The sequence below is a fragment of the Ursus americanus genome, chromosome 8, assembly GCF_024610735.1.
Source record: "Ursus americanus isolate L20-20 chromosome 8, mUrsAme1.1.p, whole genome shotgun sequence".
Taxonomy (NCBI): domain Eukaryota; kingdom Metazoa; phylum Chordata; class Mammalia; order Carnivora; family Ursidae; genus Ursus; species Ursus americanus.
The window spans coordinates 44516608-44538460 of record NC_142134.1 but is presented as its reverse complement, the minus strand read 5'-3'; the positions used below and the strand labels follow the sequence as shown (position 1 = coordinate 44538460).

The 21853-nt window shown below is 44.4% G+C and overlaps 1 protein-coding gene across 1 annotated transcript in view; it reads left to right on the top strand.

Moving 5' to 3' along the window:
- The first annotated feature begins 15562 nt into the window (after positions 1-15562).
- The window catches only part of CWH43 (cell wall biogenesis 43 C-terminal homolog), a 57263-nt gene continuing 50972 nt past the window's right edge, over positions 15563-21853 (top strand). Inside the window, exons 1-3 of the mRNA XM_045815985.2 lie at positions 15563-15605; positions 17903-18094; positions 21625-21745. Coding sequence (XP_045671941.2) covers positions 15563-15605; positions 17903-18094; positions 21625-21745 — 356 coding nt within the window. The remainder of the gene's footprint in view (positions 15606-17902; positions 18095-21624; positions 21746-21853) is intronic.

Sequence of the window (21853 nt, the reverse complement as noted above, 5' to 3'; positions counted from 1 at the left end):
ACTTGATGTATGTATATACACACACTGGGTTGTTGCTAAGAGAGTGAATCAGACTTTTTTCTAAAAAATGAACTTGCAGTAATTATTTATAATTAGGGAGATTATTTCTTATTTGTGTGCTACTAGGCTTGAACGCTTTGGTTATAATAAGTGGTCTAAACATTTGCTTTAGTCACGACCTTATGTATTAATTGACCTAGAATCCCACATTCTTCGGTTATAGTAAACAATTTACTTACAGCCCAGTTCCACAGTGATTACCACTGATTCAATATTGTCCAATGAATATCGTATGTATATATGTGCACAGTACTAGGCAAACATCATTGTGTCATTAGGCTTTTTTTTTAATTGTTAAAAAATGTGCCACCTTCTAGGGAAAAATATTGTTTTAAAAATGACTTAAATAAAAGATAAAAGCCTTTTTACTTTAACCTGTTTTGCATTCCTAAATTTTATTGTCTCTTGGAAAAGATTATTGCCATTTCCACCATGGCCAGCCAGTTTGCAAAATCTTCAGAGTTCTGAAAGCAAGTGTTGAGCCTCAAAGTGTTGGGTCCCTGGTTTATTCGCTCCTAGAAGGCCCTGGGCTCATTGTGCGAATTCATTTCATCTCTCTCCAGCAGCCTGCTTTGCACGCCAGAGATCTCTGGGAAGAACGGTGCCAAGATTCCTTCTGATGCAACATCTGCCCTCTTCCATTGCCTCCTGGACAGCGTAAGTCATACCTCTGAGGTGCTGATAAGATGATTTTTCCCAAGACAAGAAGGTACACTGCAGCTTCCATCACCAGACAGAGATTCAGCTAGAATAACTGAGCACTTCTGTTCAAAGGGCCTCTTACTTCAAGTTGGCCTTAGTAAGCTCCCCGTTACATAGGTAATCCAGTGCATACATGGTTTGTAATGCCACATATTGGGGGAGGGGCTTCTTGGCCCCTAAGGACACCCAATAGGTAACACATCATGCCACCTTGCTCAAGTCTTCCCAAGGTGCTACTGATTTGGGAAGGAGTTCCTAGCATACAATGCTTGGTCCTTCCTCCTGCCCTTCTCTCTGGAACCAGCCTGCAGAAAGCAGGTGCTCTGTTCTGCAAGTGGCCACCCAATAAAGGATCTGCCCAGAAGGTTGAGCCCTGTGCTTTTCCAGGGTGCTTGTAGCTGTGTGGCTGAGTCTGCCTACTCCCTGACTTATTATTAGGATGTCCATTGTTGCGGCATATCTGAACCACATGTTCCCACTCAGCTTTCACCAGGAATTAAGCTGCTAGGTTTCTAATCTCTATCTGCTTGCTTCCTTTGTATTTCTCAGTTGGTTCAGGTATTGGGTGGGGAAGAATGGTGTTATTTATTGCTTCCTTCAAACTGCCATGCTCTGTTCCAGGACACAGGGAACTACGTTAATCAAGACGGAGTTCCTTCTAGGGTAAGTAGACAATCTAGCCACTACGAAGATATGAAATTACAAATTCGCGTGGGTCGCATATACCCCAACGTGGGCAATTCCAGCTCTTTCCGCCTTCATCCACCAGCACAAGCTGTGATTTCACCCCTGGATGAGCCATCGCACGGGACTACTCCTGGCCCTAACTGCATGTGGTGAAGTTAATGGTGTGGGCAGCGTTGCAAAACGTGTCGTGTGTGTGTTAGAATGGGAGAGAATAGACAATGAGATGAGAGAAGAGGAGAAGGAAGCTAGCTGGAACTGTTTCAAGCTGATTCTGGCGCTGAACTCGTTTTAACTTGCCAGGGAGCAGGGGAGTACATTATCACATCTGCCCCGTCCTTTTCCCATAAGTTAGTAAGCTTCCTTTGAGCATGCGGTAAGTGGCAGGTACATTTCACATTCTTTGTCTTTGGGTTCAAGGTTTCTTCAGTAGACTGTGCTGGCGTGCTTGGTGAAACTTTTGTTTTAGATCAACTCATCACTTCCTGAACTCCATATACAACTTTGCTTTTCCTGACTTTGTCCCCTTTCTGGATGTCACTCCATTTATCTGGAATGGGCTTCTTCCAATTCCTGCCTCTTGTAATCCTCTCCATACTTCCAAGCCCATCTGCCTTGATCACCTTAGTGATGTGAGATTTTGCTCTACATAAGAAGGACCATTCTTTTTATTATTATTATTTATTTGAGAGAGAGTAAGGGCCAGGGGGAGGGGCAGAAAAGCAGAGTCCTCACTGAGCAGGGAACCAGAGGCAAGAGTCGATCCCAGACTCTGGGACTAGGACCCGAGACGAAGGCAGACACCCAACTGACCGAGCCACCCAGGTGTCCCCCCCCCTTTTTTTTGAGAGAGAGAGAAGGAAGGGCCCTTTCTTTTCTCCACTTAAATCTGTTTTATTAATAAGCTACCTGCTGAATTTCATTTTCTTCTTGAAGTTTCTCTAGTGGGGCCCCTAATTGGTCTTTCATAGTTCCATCATGTAGGAGTCTAATAGAAAATGATTTCGCAGACACAGCAGCGATCTCTTACACCTCTCAGAAGACACACATATGGATATCTATTTGATTCATTTGTTCAAGTATTTTGTTACAGCTCAGGTTATATTCCCTTGGAGGGATGTTATTTTGCATCTTCTAAGATGCCTACTTAACAACTGGGGTTCAATTAATGGCAGAAGAGAATGAACAAGTGCCCTCCCCCCTCTGCCAAATTCTGGAAAACATGTCAAAGAAATCGACTCTGAGCCCTAAATGCTCTATCCTACAACTTCAGACGCATTTTGCATCCTTCTCTGTAGTATATCCACATTAATTTTAACATAAAAGCATGATGAAATGCTTACACTGAGTAACCGTAATGCTCTGAAAAGGTGTGCAATTTTGAACTGCTGAGTCTACGTATTCTCTGATACACTGCTGCTCAGCCTGTCACATAGTCCAGTTTGAGAAGCACGGCTAAGAGATGTTCAATAAATACTTACTGGATGAACACATGCTATCCAAATCTGACAATGCGCATGAAATTCTCATATTTAGGTAACTCCTTCCGGATATTTATATATCAGGTCACAGTCTTCCGAGGGAGCTCACTTGAAGCATGACATGTTTGATCCATATCTCTTTCAAGTCAGACCAGTTAGTGCATGGATGCCATCACTTTTTATGTTCTATAATTACCCTCACTTTGTAGGTGGGAAAATGGAGGCTTAGGCACATAAATGAGCACCACATTATTCGATGTGTAAATAGACTATAGAAGCCATGACTCCAAGGGCCCGCAGGTCTGCCCCCTCTTGTGAGGGACCTCAGCACTTTCCACGCTGGGCTGTGATTACCTGAGCACTTCAGCTGCACCACTGGACCATGAGCTGCTCCCTTGCTGGGACTGTGTCTTGATGCCCGATGTGCGCTCCTGGATCATGACAGCTTCTCCAAAAAACAGGGCTCCCAGGAAATGCTAGCATGAATAAGTAAGACTGTACAAATCAAAGAAAATGCTGAATGATTCTTGATTCTCCAGGCCTGTCTTCTAAGTAAGTCTTTTTTGTCACCTGGGCTAAAATAGCGCTCTTGAATATAAGTCTGAATGGCAGAAAACCTAATGCTTATATTACGATGTGAACTTAATATTTCTCAAGACTTTCTCATTCTATTTTTACTGTATTGAAAGCATTCACTCAAGCAGATCTTCTTTACTTTGGCCAGCATGATCAATTTCCTTTTCACTCTTTGAGAAGCCCTCTTGGCCCATGCCACAGTAATTGTTTCTGTTGGTCTCTGAGAACAGGCACTTTCTGCTCTGCTGTTGCAGGAACACAACCTGCCTTGTCTCCTGTGGGGATGATAGCTATCATCTTGATCACTGCTCTTACAGGACTCCAAGTAGAGACTGGCTCCAGGTAGATAGAACGAGAAGCCCTTGCTAACTGATATGCACAGCTTGAAATTCCACAACTTACGCTTTTTTTTTAAAGATTTTATTTATTTATTTGTCAGAGAGAGAGAGAGAGAGGGAGAATGGAAGGCAGAGGGAGAAGCAGATTCCCCGCTGAGCAAGGAACCTGTTGTGGGACTTGATCCCAGGACCCCAGGATCATGACCCGAACTGAAGGCAGATGCTTAACTGACTGAGCCACCCAGGTGTCCCACACTAGTTGCTGTTGTTGTTGTTGTTGTTTTTAAGATTTTATTTATTTATTTGAGAGAGTGTGAATGGAGAGGGGCGGGGTAGGGGTAGAAAGAACCTGAAGCAGACGCCACACTGAGCGCGGAGCCTGATATGGGGCTCGATCTCAGGACCCTGAGATCATGACCTGAGCTGAAACCAAGAGTCAGATGCTCAACCAACTGAGCCACCCCAGTGCCCCGACTAGTTTTTAAAAGCAGCTTTATTGAGATTTAGTTTACATACCATAAAATTCCTCTATTTAAAGTATACAGTTCCATGGCTTTTGGTGTGTTCACAGAGTTGTGCAACCACCAGCCCCCCCCCCCATTCTGGAACATTTCTCATCACCCCAAAAAGAAACTTTGTATCCTTTAACCATCATTTCCTAACCCCCACGCCCCAACTGTGTGCACAAAGAGAAAGCTCTGTGGCAATTACAAGAAGCTACATTGTTTGAATATGAGCCCGTCAAGATTATTGTGTTTTCAAGTGACAGAAACCTGAATCACACTGGCTTGGGCAAAAGGGAGCATTTATTGTCTAACATGATCCATGGATGCACTGAACAAGCAAACTATGGGAAAGGCAAACATGCAGCTGGATCTTAGAAACAAATAGAAAGAGGGACTTGAAGTACTGCCAAGACTCTTTCTTCTCTGCCCTTTTTTTCATGTAGTCATTTGTCCCACTGCAAACCACTTTCCTCCACGTGGTGGGAAACATGCAGCATTTTCCTGCCTTCCATTGCCTGACGTCCCCCACCAGGGAGGCTGAAAAGCCATCAACATGGACAAAGTTCCACTGGAACACATCAGGCCAACCTTCAAAAATCCTTATTGATTTGTGGGGCGGGTTTGCCTCTGGGGGGATAGGATGATGTTGTACTACGAACCGGGTATAACCTATAAAAGAGAAGTGCTGGTTGGTGAGACCCCCCCATCTGGGTTACAAATTAAAGCTATAAAAGTAATAAAAATTAAGAGGCATGTTTCCTTCACACCATGTGCTTAAAATAATAATAGTCATGATGCAGAGATATGGGTACAATAAAATCTGAGAGAGGTACCATAGAAGTAAGGTGAAAAATAAGAACGAAATAGGGAAAGAATGTCAGTGCGATCGCATGATGGATTTCATAGGGGAGGTAAGCAGAAGTGGTGTGTGCAACTTCGAGGAAACGTCCTTCTCCTTCTCTTTTCTTATTCTTGTTGGTTTGAATGAGGATGTGAGGTCTGGCGCTGAAGCAGTTCTCCTGAGTCATGAGGCGGACTGTCTGTTGAGGATGATAAACAAAAAGACAGAAAGAGCCTGGGTTCCTGGTGACTGGGGAGCCATCGTACCAACCCAGGACTCCTGATGCCAACATTTACGTGAGACGGACGACACCTCGGTGTGTTGAAGTCACTGTTACTTTGGAATTTGTATCATATTTACTCAAGCCTTGGGATGAATAATTGCCATGACATGTTTTCTATTCTAATAATTTCTCAATCTCAATGGATCGTCTGGGCAGGGTAGATAACAACATTTGCAGATAAAACCTCAAAAACCCACTTGCTTCCTAGGTACTCTTTCTCAGGAAGCCATTGAAGCCAACCAATGATGAGGAAGACACGGGATCCTGGAAACAGGGTGTCCAACACAGAAGAGAGGTGAAAGCAGTTTCTCAAATGGGGCTGATGGGAAGTTCCAGGACGAGAGCTCTGGAGCAAGCGTGAAGAGCAGCCCATCCAGACGGAGCAGAAGGTAGGGACACCAGCAGAAGAGGTGATTCCAGAGGGAGAAGGGAACTGGTCGAGGGCCTCATGGGTTTGACTATCATGGGGTTTTACAAGTCTGGGGGTCAGTTTGGGAATGAATTTGTGGTTGTCACAGGTAAGTATATGAAAAAAAAAAAGAAATCAATGATAAACTGAAGAGGACACAAAAACTATATGAGAAATAAAATAGAATTGGAGTGTTCTGCATGACACAGCAGTGACATAATCCTAACACAATAAACACACTAGTGATTTATGAAAAATTTGTGAAATAACTGTCACAACTATATTGGATAGAAGAAGAAAAGCAATATGTGTGTTTGTGTGTGTCTATGTGTATAGGCAGAAGAGATTTAAACTCCCATGTTCTACGATAATCAATGATGTCTAATTTTAAAAAAAAAATCAACAAGTAGAAATATGGAAGTAAATACCCAAAAACCAGTTAAGGGGGGAGGTGCCTGGGTATCTCAGTTGGTTGGGCGACTGGCTCTTGGTTTCAGCTCAGGTCATGATCTCAGGGTCCTGGGATTGGGCCCTGCCAGCCCTGCTCAGTGAGGAGTCTGCTTGAGGATTCATTCTCTCTCTCCCTCTCCCTCTCCTTCTGCCCTTCCCCCCACTTTCTAAAAAAAAATGGGTGGATATTTAAAAAAACATAACACTATAAAAAACATACAGCTAAGGAGTTGAAACTGGTTGCCCCTGAAAAATGGGGATCAAGGGCGGGGAGGCGTGTGCCAGGGGAAAGATGTTTTGTCATTACTATGTGACTCTTAAAACTATGTATTCTGGTACTTTGATAAGAATAAAGATTGAATTACTGAAATAAAATAAAACTATTTGACTATATAACCCCTAAACTGTTTGGAGAGATTGGATTGCGTGCAAGAACATTAGGAAAAAACAAGAAGGGAAGACATTATCAGGGAGAATTAGTCTGCAAAAGAAAATCCTAGTTTAAAATGATTTATGTAGGGGCGCCTGAGTGGCTCAGTTGGTCAAGTGTCTGCCTTTGGCTCAGGTCATGATCTCAGGGTCCTGGAATCAAGTCCCGCATCGGGCTCCCTGCTCATCCAGGAGCTCCTCTGCTTCTCCTTCTCCCTCTGACCCTCCTCCCCACTTGTGCTGTCCCTCTCTCTCTGTCTCAAATAAATAAAATCTTTAAAAAAATAAATAAAATGATTTATGTAGCTTTCTCTTTGTTATCTATCAGTAAGAAAAGATATATTCATTCATTCATTCATTCATCAATGAATATCTGTTGAGGGCCTGGCATATGTCACGGTTCATACTGAGTGCCAGGCCTGCAAGGATGAACATGGCATAGTGCCCACCCCCACAGGGCGCACACTCTAACCTTGGTGCTGCTTACTCTGTTCACTACAAAGTAAGATAAATTGCTATTTTTCTCAGAGCTAGTCCGGGCCAATCATTTTGCATATGGCAATGCCAGTCCTCACAATGACTCCACAAAGCAGGCTCTACAGAGGAGGGACCGGATGCTCAGAAACAGTAGGTCACTTGCCCAATGGCGTTGGAAGGCTGGAGTCAAGATCTGAATCGGCGAGAGCTTGATTTTTTTATTTTATTTTATTTGTTTATTTGACAGAGAGACAGCCAGCGAGAGAGGGAACACAAGCAGGGGGAGTGGGAGAGGAAGAAGCAGGCTCCCAGCGGAGGAGCCTGATGTGGGACTCGATCCCGGAACGCCGGGATCACGCCCTGAGCTGAAGGCAGACGCTTTACAACTGCGCCACCCAGGCGCCTGAGAGCTTGATTTAACAATGCCTCTCCTTCCATGACCTTCCCTGACATTCTTGGGGTGGTGAGTGAGTGTAGCAGCTCTTATATGCCGGGCATTGGGCTAAGTACTTTGCATGCCTTACACTCATTTGTTTCGACCTATAGCTAAGGAGACTGTTTCCTCCTTTGGTGCTGAAAATGCCAGTCACTTGCTCCCCTGGGTTTCCTTGCAGTAAGAGCACCCGGTCTAATCTCCATCACTCAGACTTTGACTCAGGAGCCGGTGATGCCAGAGGAAAAGATGGGAGCACTTCTCTGGCGGCAGGGAGCTGTGCCCCTCGGAGAACCTGCTGTGAGGAGCATAATTAACAGATGGCCGCTGGCATTCATTCCATGGCTCTGCTCTAACCTGGCAGCTCTATTCAATGGAGGGGAAAGGGACGTATGGGAGCTGGGCTATTCCTCCCCAGTGTGGGATCCTCCAGTAGGCTCCCATTCTGTCCGGCTGAGACTGTCGCAGAGGTCACCACAGTCTGAGGCTCTTCCCACCCCATCCTCCTGCCTCCCCACTCTCTTTTTCACAAGCGGCAGACCTGCATCACCCTCTAAAGGCTCTCCCTGACTACTCCTGCTCCCTCACCTTTTGTTTTTCATGGGTATTCCCCTCCTAGATATTTTTCACTTCTCAGTCTGTCCTGGTGTCTGCTTCCCTAGGGACCCTCACTGACACATCCTCTCTGGAGGTGTTGGCAGATGGCAGCCAAATAGGCGAGGTCGGGGGCAGTGGTGGTACGGATGCTGGTGGCAGGAGCAGGATAGCGGAGTCCCCCGCATGGACACGGCAGCGGAGCTAACTGGCATCTGGTGGTCAGTGCAGCAGAGATCCTGCACATATCAGGAATACAGCTTGGCTTTTGGCTACTGTTCCCACAAGTTTAGCTGAGGGCTAGTCCACGCTCAAGCTGGGATTGGATTACAGATTGGTTTATCTCTGAAGCCCCACTCTTAGTAGTTGTACTATGGTCCCCATTTTTCCAGTTCAAAAGAATGTGGTGATTTTACAGGTCACCTTGGTTGAAAACCTGATAGAAGACTCTAGCTATTGAGGACATTGGGTCCCTGCCTGTACTGATTTCCCTAGAGAGCATTTACTGAGCAAATCTTCATGAGGGGCAGCGTAACGATGCCTAGAGGACAAATTAGTTCAAGCATCACACTCACGTTTTGTAACCTGATTATTCCTCTTTCTCTCCTTCTTGTGCCTAGAAGGGAACAGGATGGATGCTCAATGGCATTCGCTTTAATTTTTATACCCCCCTGACCTCTGGGGAAGAAACTGGATAGGGGTCCATATTGGTTAGAGCAATGCTGGTTCTATAATGAATAAACCCCAGCATTTCAGTGGCTTAATCACATATACAGTTCAAGGTCAGTGTTCCCAGTCAACAGGCTAGCTTTCCTCCTTGTAATGAGTCAAGGACCTTGGATCCCTTCCTCCTGTGGCTCAGCCTTTCCCTAGGGCTTCATCACAAGCAGAAGAGGAGAGAAGGAGAGGTAGGCAGCACGTTTCAACCTCCTTGTCTGGCAGTGACACGTCCCTTGGCCACATTCCATTGATGAGAACTAGTCACCTAAGAACCCATGGAGATTTCAGAGAGCTGAGAAATGCAGCCTCTGGCTGGCAGCTCCTTTCTAGTAACAACTCTGTTCTCTGGACAGTGGAGGACACACAGGAATGTTTGGGCAGGCAGTTAACCTTCTCTGCCATAGGGAGCTTCCACTCTGTGTACATTCAAGGAAAGAAACTTAGCTGCCCAAAGTGGAGAGAGGCAGGCAAAGAGTACTCTGTTTTTTCAGAGTCACAAGCTGAAGCCTGCTGATCTCAAGCAAAACCTAGTGCCTTGAAGGCTTTGGCTAAAACAAAGCCAAAGATCATCAATTCTTAGAGAAGTTCATTACTTTTTGATTTTGTTACAGATGTGTAAACTCTCTCTTTTGAATGAACTGTATCGGGTGGGGGGGGAAGTGTGCATGTTTTCTAGGTAGGGAGTCTGTTTATTGAATACCACTATAAACAAAGCAACCTAAATATCCCTCAAAGGGGGAATGGTTAAGTAAAGTATAGATAACCATGCTATGAAATAACATAAAACCATGAAAGGTCACATTTCAGAAGATTGTTGATGGACATGAGAAAATATTCTTAATGCATTAGGCAAAAAAAGAAGCAAATAATCAAAGATAATTAAATAACTACTAATCAATTACTAATTAAAATGGAAAGGACGACAGAACTATAAATTCTCTGTGTATGTGTGTGTGTATACATATATATATGTATGTATGGCTTGTAATATAATATAAATGGCTTGTAATAGCTTGCATTATTGTTCAAAGCACATCCTGCTTCTTTTGTATAGACTTTGCCCCACTGAGGTCAGCTTGACCACTCTATTTGCTGAATGTGATGTAGGTTTCGACGAGACCCACAGCGAGAGGCTGGCTGCTCCTTCAGCCTGAGTCCCAGATTCAGGACAATGAAGAGTAGCTGTAGCCCCCCGCCACCATGGACTTGGGATGTGAGTGAGTAATAAACATCTGTCATTGTAAAACACGGACTTCACTTATACTAAAGTGGACCAGATGCCTTAAAAAAAATGGGCATACTTGAGAGCTTGAAGTGACATAAAGGGGTTTCTTCTTCTTTTGCCTCTTCAAAGAACATCATTTCTGTTTTTTTGTTAGACCAGAGGATCTTTATTATTCCATAAAAAATATTATCTCCTTGTAGAGAGTCTCGTCTTCTGATAAAAATAGTCTCAATATGTTCTGACTGACCTTGACGTGTTCATGCTCCAAGAAATAGGGAAGGAAGAAAGGAGCAGTGGGCAAGGCCATAATGGGCTTCGTTCATTTCCGTATAAAATCAGAAAGCAAATGGCATTTGGAGGTCAAAGAAGAGATACCGACAAAAATGAAAAGACTGTGGCCTTTGAAATTAGATTAAAACCAGGCAGACTGTAAATACAAAAATTGAGGTAGCGCCAGTAAATTACATATAATGGATGTATTCACAGAGCGGATTGAGCTGAAAGACGCTGATATCAATTATATAGTAACTTACATTCTGTATGTCATAAGTTATACAGTAACAATAGTTAAATAGCAATGAAACTAAATGGAGAGCAAGATAATTAAAAGTTCATCTAAGCATTCTATTTCACTTATGATTTTTGGGAATGAAATTACAAGCAACTTCATAATTAACCTGCTTTAGGAACAATAATTCAAACTACACTTACAAGCTACATAGAAAGGGATCAGGAATCTTGATAGATGTTCCCACCACGTGCCACGGAGGGACAACATGGTAAATCAGAAAACTTATTGCAAACACACTGAAATATTATTATCCCTTTATAGAAGGGGACAGGGAAAAAAACCTCTAATGAAATTCACCCTGGCACACTGATGCCATTCTTCTCTCCACAGTTGGAAGAAAGTCAGAATGAATTAGAGAAGACCTAAAGAAGGCAATTAAGATGAGCTCAGAACGGAGAGGTTATTGACGTAATGGCCAAACAAGTGCTTACCTACAATATGCTTAGCGTAAGGTCAAATAGGAAGAGATACACAAATAATAATGCAAGTTACCATTTACTAAATGCTGTAAATACATAGGTGATATGCTGAGTGCCTTAGTACTCAACTTATTTAAACCTCAAAACAACTATGTATAAAGTAGGTGTTTATAGCAGAAACAGACAGCTGCTCACCACAACTTGGTTTCTTTCCTTTCTGGGCTCACAGCTAGACTGCATTTTTCCAGACTCCTTTGAAGTTAGCTGTGATCAAACGGTTAAAGAGGAAAGGAAATACTAAGAGTAAAAACTGAGCTCTCAGTGGAAGAGAAAACACAATGCATCCTTCATAGAGGCAAAGTTTCCCCCTAGAACTTAGCTTTGAAAGGCAGAAACTTTACAGAGCACCTGCACGGCACTCACAGCACTAAATACGATGCTTTTCACATGGGAGCGTGGAAAATAAGTGTATGTGGGCAAAGGGGAAGGAAAATGCAGGGGTTAATGTTTATATTCACTGAAGTCCTTCACATGTTGAAGGATGGTGGATAGTAAATGGACCAGAGCCAAAACCTTTTTACAAAACATAACTAGAATGCATTGCATTTTTAAAACTGTCTCCTTGAGCTAGAATTCACACACCCATAATTCACCCAGTTACCATGTGTAATGCAATATTTGTAGTAAATTCACAGTTGTGCCACCACTGCCACAATCTAACTTTAGAACACGTCATCCCCCCCATGAAAGAAACTGTACTCATTCATTCCCTTTCCCTTGCCACTGGTCCCCCAGCCCTAAGCAACTAATTTACTGTTGGTCACTACAAACTTAACTATTTGGAAAGTTTCATTTAAATGGAATCGTACAATATGTGATTTATGTTGTGATTGGCTTCTTTTACTTAGCGTAAGGTTTTCTTTCTTTTTTTCCCCTAAATATTTTACTTATTCATTTGAGAAAGAGAGAGAGAGAGAGAAAGACAGAGACAGAGAGAGCACAAGCAGGGGGAGAGGCAGAGGGAGACAGAGAGGGAAAAGCAGACTCCCGCTGAGCTGGGAGCCTGACACAGGGCTCGATTCCAGGACATGGAGATCATGACCTGCGCCGAAGGCAGACGCTTCACCATCCAAGTCACCCAGGCGCCCCCAGTGTAGTGTTTTCAAGCTTCATCCATGGTGTAGCATGTATTGGTACTTCATTCCTTTTTGATTGCTGAATAATATTCTACCATATGGATATACCACCTCATGTTTACCCATCCACCATTTGTTGCACATTTGGGTTGTTTCCACTTTTTGGCTATTATAAATATGGTTCTGTGAACACTTGTGTACAAATTCTGCATGTTTTCATTTCCCTTGGGCATATATACTTATACTTACCTAGGAGTATTGTTAGGTCATATGATAACTCTATGTTAAACATTTGAGGAATTACCAGACTATTTTCCAAAGTAGCTACACCATTTTCCATTCCCACCAGCAATGTAGAAGGGTTCCACTTTCTCCAAATCTTTGCTAACACTTGTGATTGACTTTTTGATTATAGCCATCTTAGTGAGTGTGAAGTGGTATCTTATTGTGGTTTTGATTATTTCCCTAGTGAAATGATTTGAATATTCTTTGCCTGTGCTTATTGGCTACTTGTATGTGTTCTTTGGAGAAAGGTCTATCAAGTCTCTTGTTCATCTTTATTTTTTTAAAATTAACATACAATGTATTATTTGTTTCAAGGGTAGAGGTCTATGATTCAACAGTCTTACACAACACCCAGCACTCACCATAACACATACCCTCCCCAATGTCCATCACCCAGTCACCCCATCCCCCCACCCCTTACCCTCCAGCAACCCTCAGTTTGTTTCCTAAGATTAAGAGTCTCTTATGGTTTGTCTCCCTCTCTGGATTTATCTTGGTTCATTTTTTCCTCTCTTCCCCAATGATCCTCTGCCTTGTTTCTCAAATTCCACATATCAGTGAGATCATATAATTGTCTTTCTCTGATTGACTTATTTCGCTTAGCATAATACCCTCTAGTTCCATCCACATCATTGCAAACAGTAACTTCTTGCTAGACACATCTCCAAAGGCAAGGGAAACAAAGGCAAAAATGAACTCTTGGGACTTCATCAAGATAAAAGCTTTTGCACAGCAAAGGAAACAGTCAACAAAACCCAAAGACAACTGACATAATGGGAGAAGATATTTGCAAATGACATATCAGATAAAGGGCTAGTATCCAAAATCTATAAATAACTTATCAAACTCAACACCCAAAGAACAAATAATCCAATCAAGAAACAGGCAGAAGAAGTGAACAGACATTTCTGCAAAGAAGACATCCAAATGGCCAATAGACACATGAAAAAAGGCTCAATGTCACTCAGCATCAGGGAAATACAAATCAAAACCACAATGAGCTACCACCTCACACCAGTCAGAATGGCTAAAATTAACAAGTCAGGAAACAACAGGCATTGGCGAGGATGCAGAGAAAGGGGAACCCTCCTACACTGTCGGTGGGAATGCAAGCTGGTGCAGCCACTCTGGAAAACAGTATGGAGGTTCCTCAAAAAGTTGAAAATAGAGCTACCCTACGACCCAGGAATAGCACTACTGAGTATTTACCCCACAGATACAAATGTAGTGATCTGAAAGGGCATGTGCACCCCAAAGTTTATAGCGGGAATGTCCACAATAGCCAAACTATGGAAAGAGCCCAGATGTCCATCGACACCTGAATGGATAAAGAAGAGGAATATTGTGCAGCCATAATAAATGAAATCTTGTTCATCTTTAAATTGGGTTATTGTTGACTTGTATTTTTTAATATATATTCTGGATACCAGCTCCTTACCAAAGGTACAATCTGAAAATGCTGTCTCACAATATGTGCTTTGTTTTTTCACCTTCTTGAGAGTGTCCTTTAAAGCATAGAGCTTTTAATTTTGATGAGGTCCAATTTATCTCATGTCTTTTGTCACTTTAGCTTTGGGTGTCATTTCTAAGAATCCACTGCCCAGTTGAAGACCCTGAAGATTTACTGCTATGTTTTCTGCTCAGAGCTTTATGGTTTCATGTCTTACAGTCAGGTCTTCGATCCATCTAGAGTTAATTTTTGCATATTGTGTGAGGTAGGGGTCCAACTTTATTCTTTTTCAGGTGAATATTCAGTTGTCCTAGAACCATTTGTTAAAGACCATCCTTTTCCCCACCTAATTGTCTTGGCAAGCTTGTTGAAGATCATCTGACCCCAATGGGGAGGCTTTATTCCAGGACTCGCAATTCTGTTCCGTCGATCTATATGCTATCCTTGTGACAGAGTACTAGTAAGTAACTAAGTGATTTGGAACTCTTTGCTTGGAACTGCTCTGGACTTACATAACAACAATTTCTCCTAAGCGATTCTTGTACTTTTAGGCAGTTCATCATTGTTTAATTTCAGAACAAACTTTCCAGAAGTGATCAATGATAAACTCTTCTAAGGAATTAAATAGCATTAAAATAAATTGCTTTGAGAAGGATCAAAAAAAATTTCCAGACCTTCTGGGGTGTGGTAATATTTGAGCGAGAAACAACCGGCCTAGTTCAACTGGCTCCATTGTTAATGGGAATGTCTCTCCCTTTCTCCTTCGGGGTGGGCTCTCGCAAACATCGTTATTCATGAAGCTGACGAGGGCAGAGTTTCCACTCACATCCGTTGTTTTCTCTCCCCTGAGCAAGGGTTGCGACGTCTCTAAAAGCCAGAGAAAATCCTGGAGCCTCTAGAATGTTTGGACCACCCTTGCAGAGCGCCATCTGTTTACCAAGCTGAGGAGTAGCGCTCGGGGCGCCCGCCCGCCTCCCGAGCGTCGCCCAGGCCTTAAGCTCCTGTTGGCACCTGTCCGGCCGGAGCGCTGGCGCCCGTCCTGCGGGCCCCCTCCCGTCCAACCTTACCCCTTGTCAGCGCACCCCCGTGGGCCTCGTTTAAACCCGGCGCTGCGCCGCGTCCCGCCCTCCCGGGCGTCTGCACGCTCCTTCCCCGGGTTGCTCTGCGGCCGGGCCGGACGCCCAGGGTTTTGCCCGACGGCGGGGTCCGAGGCCCCCCGTGAGCATGCCGGGAGCGGTCGCGGGCCCGGAGGCGGCCGGCCGGGGCACGGCGCAGGTGGCGCGGGCCCGGGCAGGCTGCGCTGGGTGTGGTGCGCGGGGGCGGACGCGCGGCGGCCCCACCCTCGCCAGGGCTCGGCGGGGCGCGCTGGCCGCGGGCGGGCGGGTGGCTGCCGGCTGGGCGAGGGGACGTGCGCGCGGACCCCGCTCCCGAGGACGCGGCGGCGGGCCGGGCGCGTGCTGCCGGCTGAAGAAGCGCTGCTCCGCGTCGCGACCATGCCCTGGCTGTGGCGAGAACTCCTCCTGGAGAGCCTGCTGGGTAAGCTGAGGCCGCCCTGCGAGCGCGGTCGGGGCGGCCCGCTCCCCACACCTGTCCGGGGCCGCGGCGCTCGGCCCGGGGGCTGGGCTCGGGAAGGAGGGAGCGCCCAAAATAGAGAAGCCCCCTGGGAACTTATGCTGTACCGAAGTCAAAAAAAGACAAGACCCGGATTGAAGTTGGGAAGCTGAGGATGGGGGGCGGGGTGGGAAGGGGGTGACAGTGCCTCTGAGCTCCCACGCCACCCTGGGATTGCGCCCAGCTCTCCACGTGGAGGCCTGGAACTGGCTGCTGGTACAATTCCTGAACCTCCCCCCCCACCCCCACCCGACCTTTATGTTTAAATTAATAAATTTCAGTACTGGACCTTAACTATCTGAAGAAAAGGGGCCCACGTTTTCCCCGGCGGCTTGAGGTGAGCGCACCTCACGTAAGAGCATCGAGCTCGAGTCCTGTGAGCGCACTTCGTAGCTTTGCAAAAAGTCCCAAGAACAATTATTGGTGTAATTCTGTCGGACTTGTATGATTAAAATCAGAATTCCCAGCCAAACGTTTGGGAGAATGCTATAATCTCGCTCTTCACTATGAAACATTCCTTTGGCTTGGGAGGGGCACCTGCCTAAAAACTTGATTTTCTGGGAGCTGCTAATATTCAGGAGCCCCCCCTTCTCCCCGCCCCCCCCCCATCCGAAGGTATCTTATAAGTACAGCAGTGTAAAGCGAATTACATTAAGTACCTAGGGTGCTAGGTACTCTGAGAACTTGATCTCATTTAATCCTAACAACCCTGTGAGGGGCTAAAAGAGCTATTTTGCCAATTACGAAAGGAAGGCTGAGAAGGACGTGGGGAGAAAGTTAACTACACGTGATGGTTAGATGGCTGCCTTTGGAACCAGACTGCCCGGGTTTAGGTTCACTCTGCCATGTGCTACCGTTTTGACCTTAGGCAATTACTTTCGGAATCTCAGAAGCTTTTCGTTGTTTTTACATTTGTAAGAGGGGAGTAGAAGTGTCCATTTCATAGGACATGTGTTGGATGAAGAATAAAAGAGATGATCTCTGCATATACTTAGCACACACGCTGGCACGTAGTGAGTGCCCATTAGTTAATTACCATCACTGTAGAAGATGATGGAGTCAGTAGTTGGCAGAGGTGAGCCTGACTTCAGATCTGGATATTTCACTTACCCCATTCTGTCTCCTAAGGTTAGGTTTAAAAAAGTCTACTTACAAGAAAATGATTGTTGCCTAACTAACCTGCCTTTGGGTGTAGTCTGGAGTGGGGAGAAGGGGGGGAGTCCTGCTGCTGGTCCCTCTTTTTTTTTTTTTTTTCGACTTTTTTTTTTCTCTTAATCTCTACACCCAACATGGGGCTTGAACCCACAACCAGAGATCAAGAGTTGCGTGCTCCTCCAACTGAGCCAGCCGGGCACCCCTGTTTGTTCCTCTTTTTGATTTTCATGATACTGCCCTAATAGAAAGGATGACTTAATTCAAGACATTTTATCAATTAGGGTCTTGACAGAACATCAAATTCAACCCAGATGGTTCAGATGAAGAGGTTTTAAGAAACGAATGACCTGTGGGATTGTGAACAAGGTTAAAGGAATAAACAAGGGGTGTCAAGGGACTCACCACAGCAGGATGCATTCTCGTCCTGGGAAATTCTCTTTCTGACGGGGGAAGGGGAGGAATTCTGTAGTGCAACCTGGTTAAGGTCAGAATGGTGAACAGAAGGGGGAATGAAGCATGAGAGACTATGGACTCTGGGAAACAAACTGAGGGCCTCGGGGAGGGGGGATTGGGATAGACTGGTGATGGGTAGTAAGGAGGGCATGTATTGCATGGTGCACTGGGTGTTATACGCAACTAATGAATCATGGAACACTGCATCAAAAACTGGGGATGTGGGGCGCCTGGGTGGCACACGGGGCGCCTGGGTGGCACAGCGGTTAAGCGTCTGCCTTCGGCTCAGGGCGTGATCCCAGCGTTCTGGGATCGAGCCCCACATCAGGCTCCTCCGCTATGAGCCTGCTTCTTCCTCTCCCACTCCCCCTGCTTGTGTTCCCTCTCTCGCTGGCTGTCTCTGTCAAATAAATAAATAAAATCTTTAAAAAAAAAAAAAAACTGGGGATGTACTGTATGGTGACTAACATAACATAATAAAAAATTATTATTAAAAAAAGGTCAGAATGGTGAAGGAGGGTGGGTCAGCCGGAGCAGTTGCAGTGGGGGGACAGGGCTGTTGCAAACGAGGACACATTTGCACTCGCCCTTTAAACATTTTATTTTTCCCCTAGGGTATGTTTCTTGGTCTCTCTGCCATGGCCTTGGACCGATGATCTATTACTTTCCCCTGCAAACTCTAGAACTCACTGGGCTTGAAGGTTTTGGCATAGCGTTTCTTTCTCCAGTATTCCTAATATTTACTCCTTTCTGGAAACTGGCTAACAAGAAGTGGACGCTAATCCTGTTGCGGATAATTACTGTGGGTAAGATTTAAAAGCGCTTCTTTATGGTTTTTTTTGTTTGTTTTTGGTCAAAAATCAAGTGAAAATATGTAGGCTGTTCTTTGAATGCTAAATGATTAAATGAAACAAGATTCCTCTTTCTCTTACTACTACCCTGGAGTTTTAGTGGAATTGGAAGGCTCGACCAAGGTCCATGTCTTTTACATTTCTAACTTTTCTGTCAGGTGGGAAAAGCTAAGAATCACTGAAATGAAGAGGGAGAACAGGTCAACTCTTGAGCATTTTGTGTTCTTTTTCCAACTTCAACACAAAACTCAGAAACCATTAAAAATTGTTGAATGCTACTGCATGAAAATAGGAAAATTAAGCACGATGAACACTGTAATAGGTAAAGTCAAACAACACATTAGGAAAGATACATGCAACTCTTTTAGTCAAAGGGCTCATTTCACTAACATATAGAGTTTTTACAAATCAGTAATAAAAAGGACCAACAACTCAGTGGGTAACAGAGCAAAGAATATGACCAGTTTAATGGAAAGGAAGTATAATTGGTTCTTAAAAAATACTAAAATGTGTAGAATACAAACACACACACACACACACACACACACACACACACACACAGAGGCACATACATATTTGTATGTAGCTTCCCTTACTGGATTGCCAAAGTCGAGTAACACTGTATTGTAAGGATGGGAAAGCAGGCACTCGGACAGTGTTGGTGGGAGTGTAAACTGGCACAAGGTCTCCAGAGGATAATTTAGCAGCATTTAGCAAAATTACAAACACACACACACACACACACACTCTTTTGTTTAGCAATTCCACTTCTAGGAATATATACTACAGATATACTCACATATGTGTTAAAATGGTAAAAATACAGGGTTATTTAATCACTGCCACAATATTTATAATCGCAAGATCAGAAATAACCTAAATGTCACCAAATGGGATAGGTTAAGTAAATTATGGTTTTGAAACTTGGAATACTATAGGATACTGTGCATCATTATAAAAGAATGAGAACGTTATTTAGGTAAGGAAATGGAATGTTCTTTAAAATATATTAAGTGACAAAAAAGAAGCATCAGTGTGCGCAGAATACTAACATCTGTGTAAGAAAGTTGAGATGGAAATATATTTAGTATCTAATTGAACATGTGTTAAATAGCTCTAGAAGGATTTAAAAAAAGCTGATAGCATTTTAGTTGCTTGAATATGGTATCTAGCTAGACATAGGCATGAAAGGGAAACTTTGCAATGTATACCTTCTGTATCTTTTGAATTCTGAATTCGAGTATGTTACGTTGCCAAAATTTAGCAATGAAAAATTGTTGGTTTTTTTTTAGCAATTAAAAATTTTAAAATATTTATTTATTGGAGAGAGAGAAAGCAAGAGACAGAGCACATGTGGAGGGGGAGGGGCAGAGGAAGAGGGAGAAGCAGAGCAATTAAAAATTTTAAATGTACACTTACTATCACAAAGACTTAAGAGTATTCATATTAAGGGATAGTGAGAGACCTTGAAGAAGTACTGGTCGTAAAAATGAAAGAGGGTGGAGTCATGGAAGAGAAGGTTCAGAAAACAACAACAGCCGACTCCAGTCTGGTTGAGTCTGTGGCTGCGAACTCTGGGTCTTTCCCTTCTGCTATAATGCGGTTGGTTTCTCTTGAGTTTTCTGAGTGGCGTTTGCTCATGAGTCGTGCCGTGTATTTCTTCTCTCTGGAAACAGTCATTTGACTTTTTTCAGAAACAGTGGCAGAATTACTAGGGCATTGCCTCTGCTCTTCTGTGGGCCAGTCTCTGAAGAAAGCAGACCAAGGTTAGTGCAGTGAGTTCTGGGGATGCCCACGGGGGTGCAGAACTCTGGCTTTTCAGGTTCCTGGGCTCAGAAAGAACAGTGGTATAGACCACTGAACAATGCACCCTTTATAAAGATGGTGTCGATAGGAATGGAAAGACTTATCAAATGACTGAAAATTTCAGCTCCGGAAATAACAGAGATGAAACACTCTACCCTGAATCGAGTGTGTAGTAAGTCAGTTAAGCTGCCGGGGGCTTGCAGTACCCTTCCGTGAATTTCTGTGTTGCGAGTTTCATTTTCTCCTCACACTCAGTGGCCCTTTTTCACTTTTGCTCAGTGCTGCTTGTGCCGGCCTTACCTACAAAACTATCGACCGCGAGTTACTGGGGTAGTTTTTTATTATTTAAGTCCACTTGTGGCCCAGTAACCTCTGGTCGCCGTAAGGAGGTGATATGGTAAGTTTGGGGTGGGTACGGTGTTTGGCATGCTTCCTGTTGTTCTCCTTTCGCCTCCTTCCCCTGTGAAGACCCATCACCTAGCGCTAGAATGAAATGTGAGAAAATGGAGGAGGTAGGAGAGGGGCGCAGAGATGAGGGTGAGTGTCCAGGTCACCACTGAGCTTGGAGCTGAGGCCAAACAGAGGCTGCTGGAAGCCACGGTTTACCTGAAAACTCCCTTCAGATGCTTCTGAAGGAAATGAAATGAGGCGACTTGGTTGTTAGAGTCCTAAGGTATCCTGTATAACCACAGAGGAGATCTGGGTGTTACATGCTGTCCTCTCTGGCGCCTCCGCTATTTTAAGTGAATTACTCTGTACTTAACTATTAAGCTAGTTCATGCTCTTATTGGTTTAAGTTATTTCTTTCCTCAAAAATGTTGACCCCCTGGGATGGCTATGATCAAAAAGACAGGTAGTGACGAGTGTCAACGAGGATGTGGAGGACTCGGAACCCTCACGCATTGCTGGTGGGAACACGAAATGGTGCCGCTGCTTCGGGAAACAGTTTGGCAGTTCCTCAGAATGTTACACTGAGTTATCCTGTGACCTAAGAGCTCCACCTCTTAGTATACACCCAAGAAGAACGAAAACATTGGTTCACGTATGACCTCGTACACAAATGGTTATGGCAACATGGTTCTTGATAGCCAAAGGATGGAAACGACCCAAGTGGCCCTCACTGATGAATGCGTGAACAAAGTGCACTACACCCCGCAGTGGAATGTGACTCAGCCGTGAGAAGGAACGAGGTGCTGATATGTGCTGCAGGATGGATACGCCTCGAAAACCTCATGCCGAGTGAAAGAAGCCAGTCCCAGAAGGCTACAGATGATATGATTCCACTAAAGGAAGTGCTCAGAATGGGAAAAATCCATACAGACAGGAAGTAGATTAGTGATTGCCAGGGGCTGGGGTGCGGGGAGGAGGAAAAAGGAGGGTCTGCTAACGGGTATAGATTTCTTTTTGGGGTGGTCACATAGCCTGGAACTAGATAGCAGTAAGAGCTGCACGACTTCATGAGTATGTTAGAAACCACTGAACTGTACACTCAACATAGTGGATTTCATGTTACGGATGACATCACAAAAATTTTTAAAAGATTTATACCCACAATTATATATGAACTTGATCTTCCTGAGCATAAAGATGGTATCAGACACAACAGTTATCAAAGGCACATCGTGGAGCTCCAGGGCACGATTGCCAGCAATGCTGAGCTCTCCTTCATTTGTTCGCAGGCAGCATAGCCTCGTTCCAGGCTCCAAATGCCAGGGTTCGGCTGGTGGTCCTTGCCCTGGGTGTGTCTTCCTCGCTGATCGTGAATGCCGTGACGTGGTGGACAGGAAGCGGCTTGCAAAGGTATGGTATCTTCCATCTACAGACAAAGGTCTGTACCTTATGCCTGTAGACATAAGCGTGATCACTTACCAAACGGGAAGTTGGGACCCGGACTTCCAAGTCACAGTA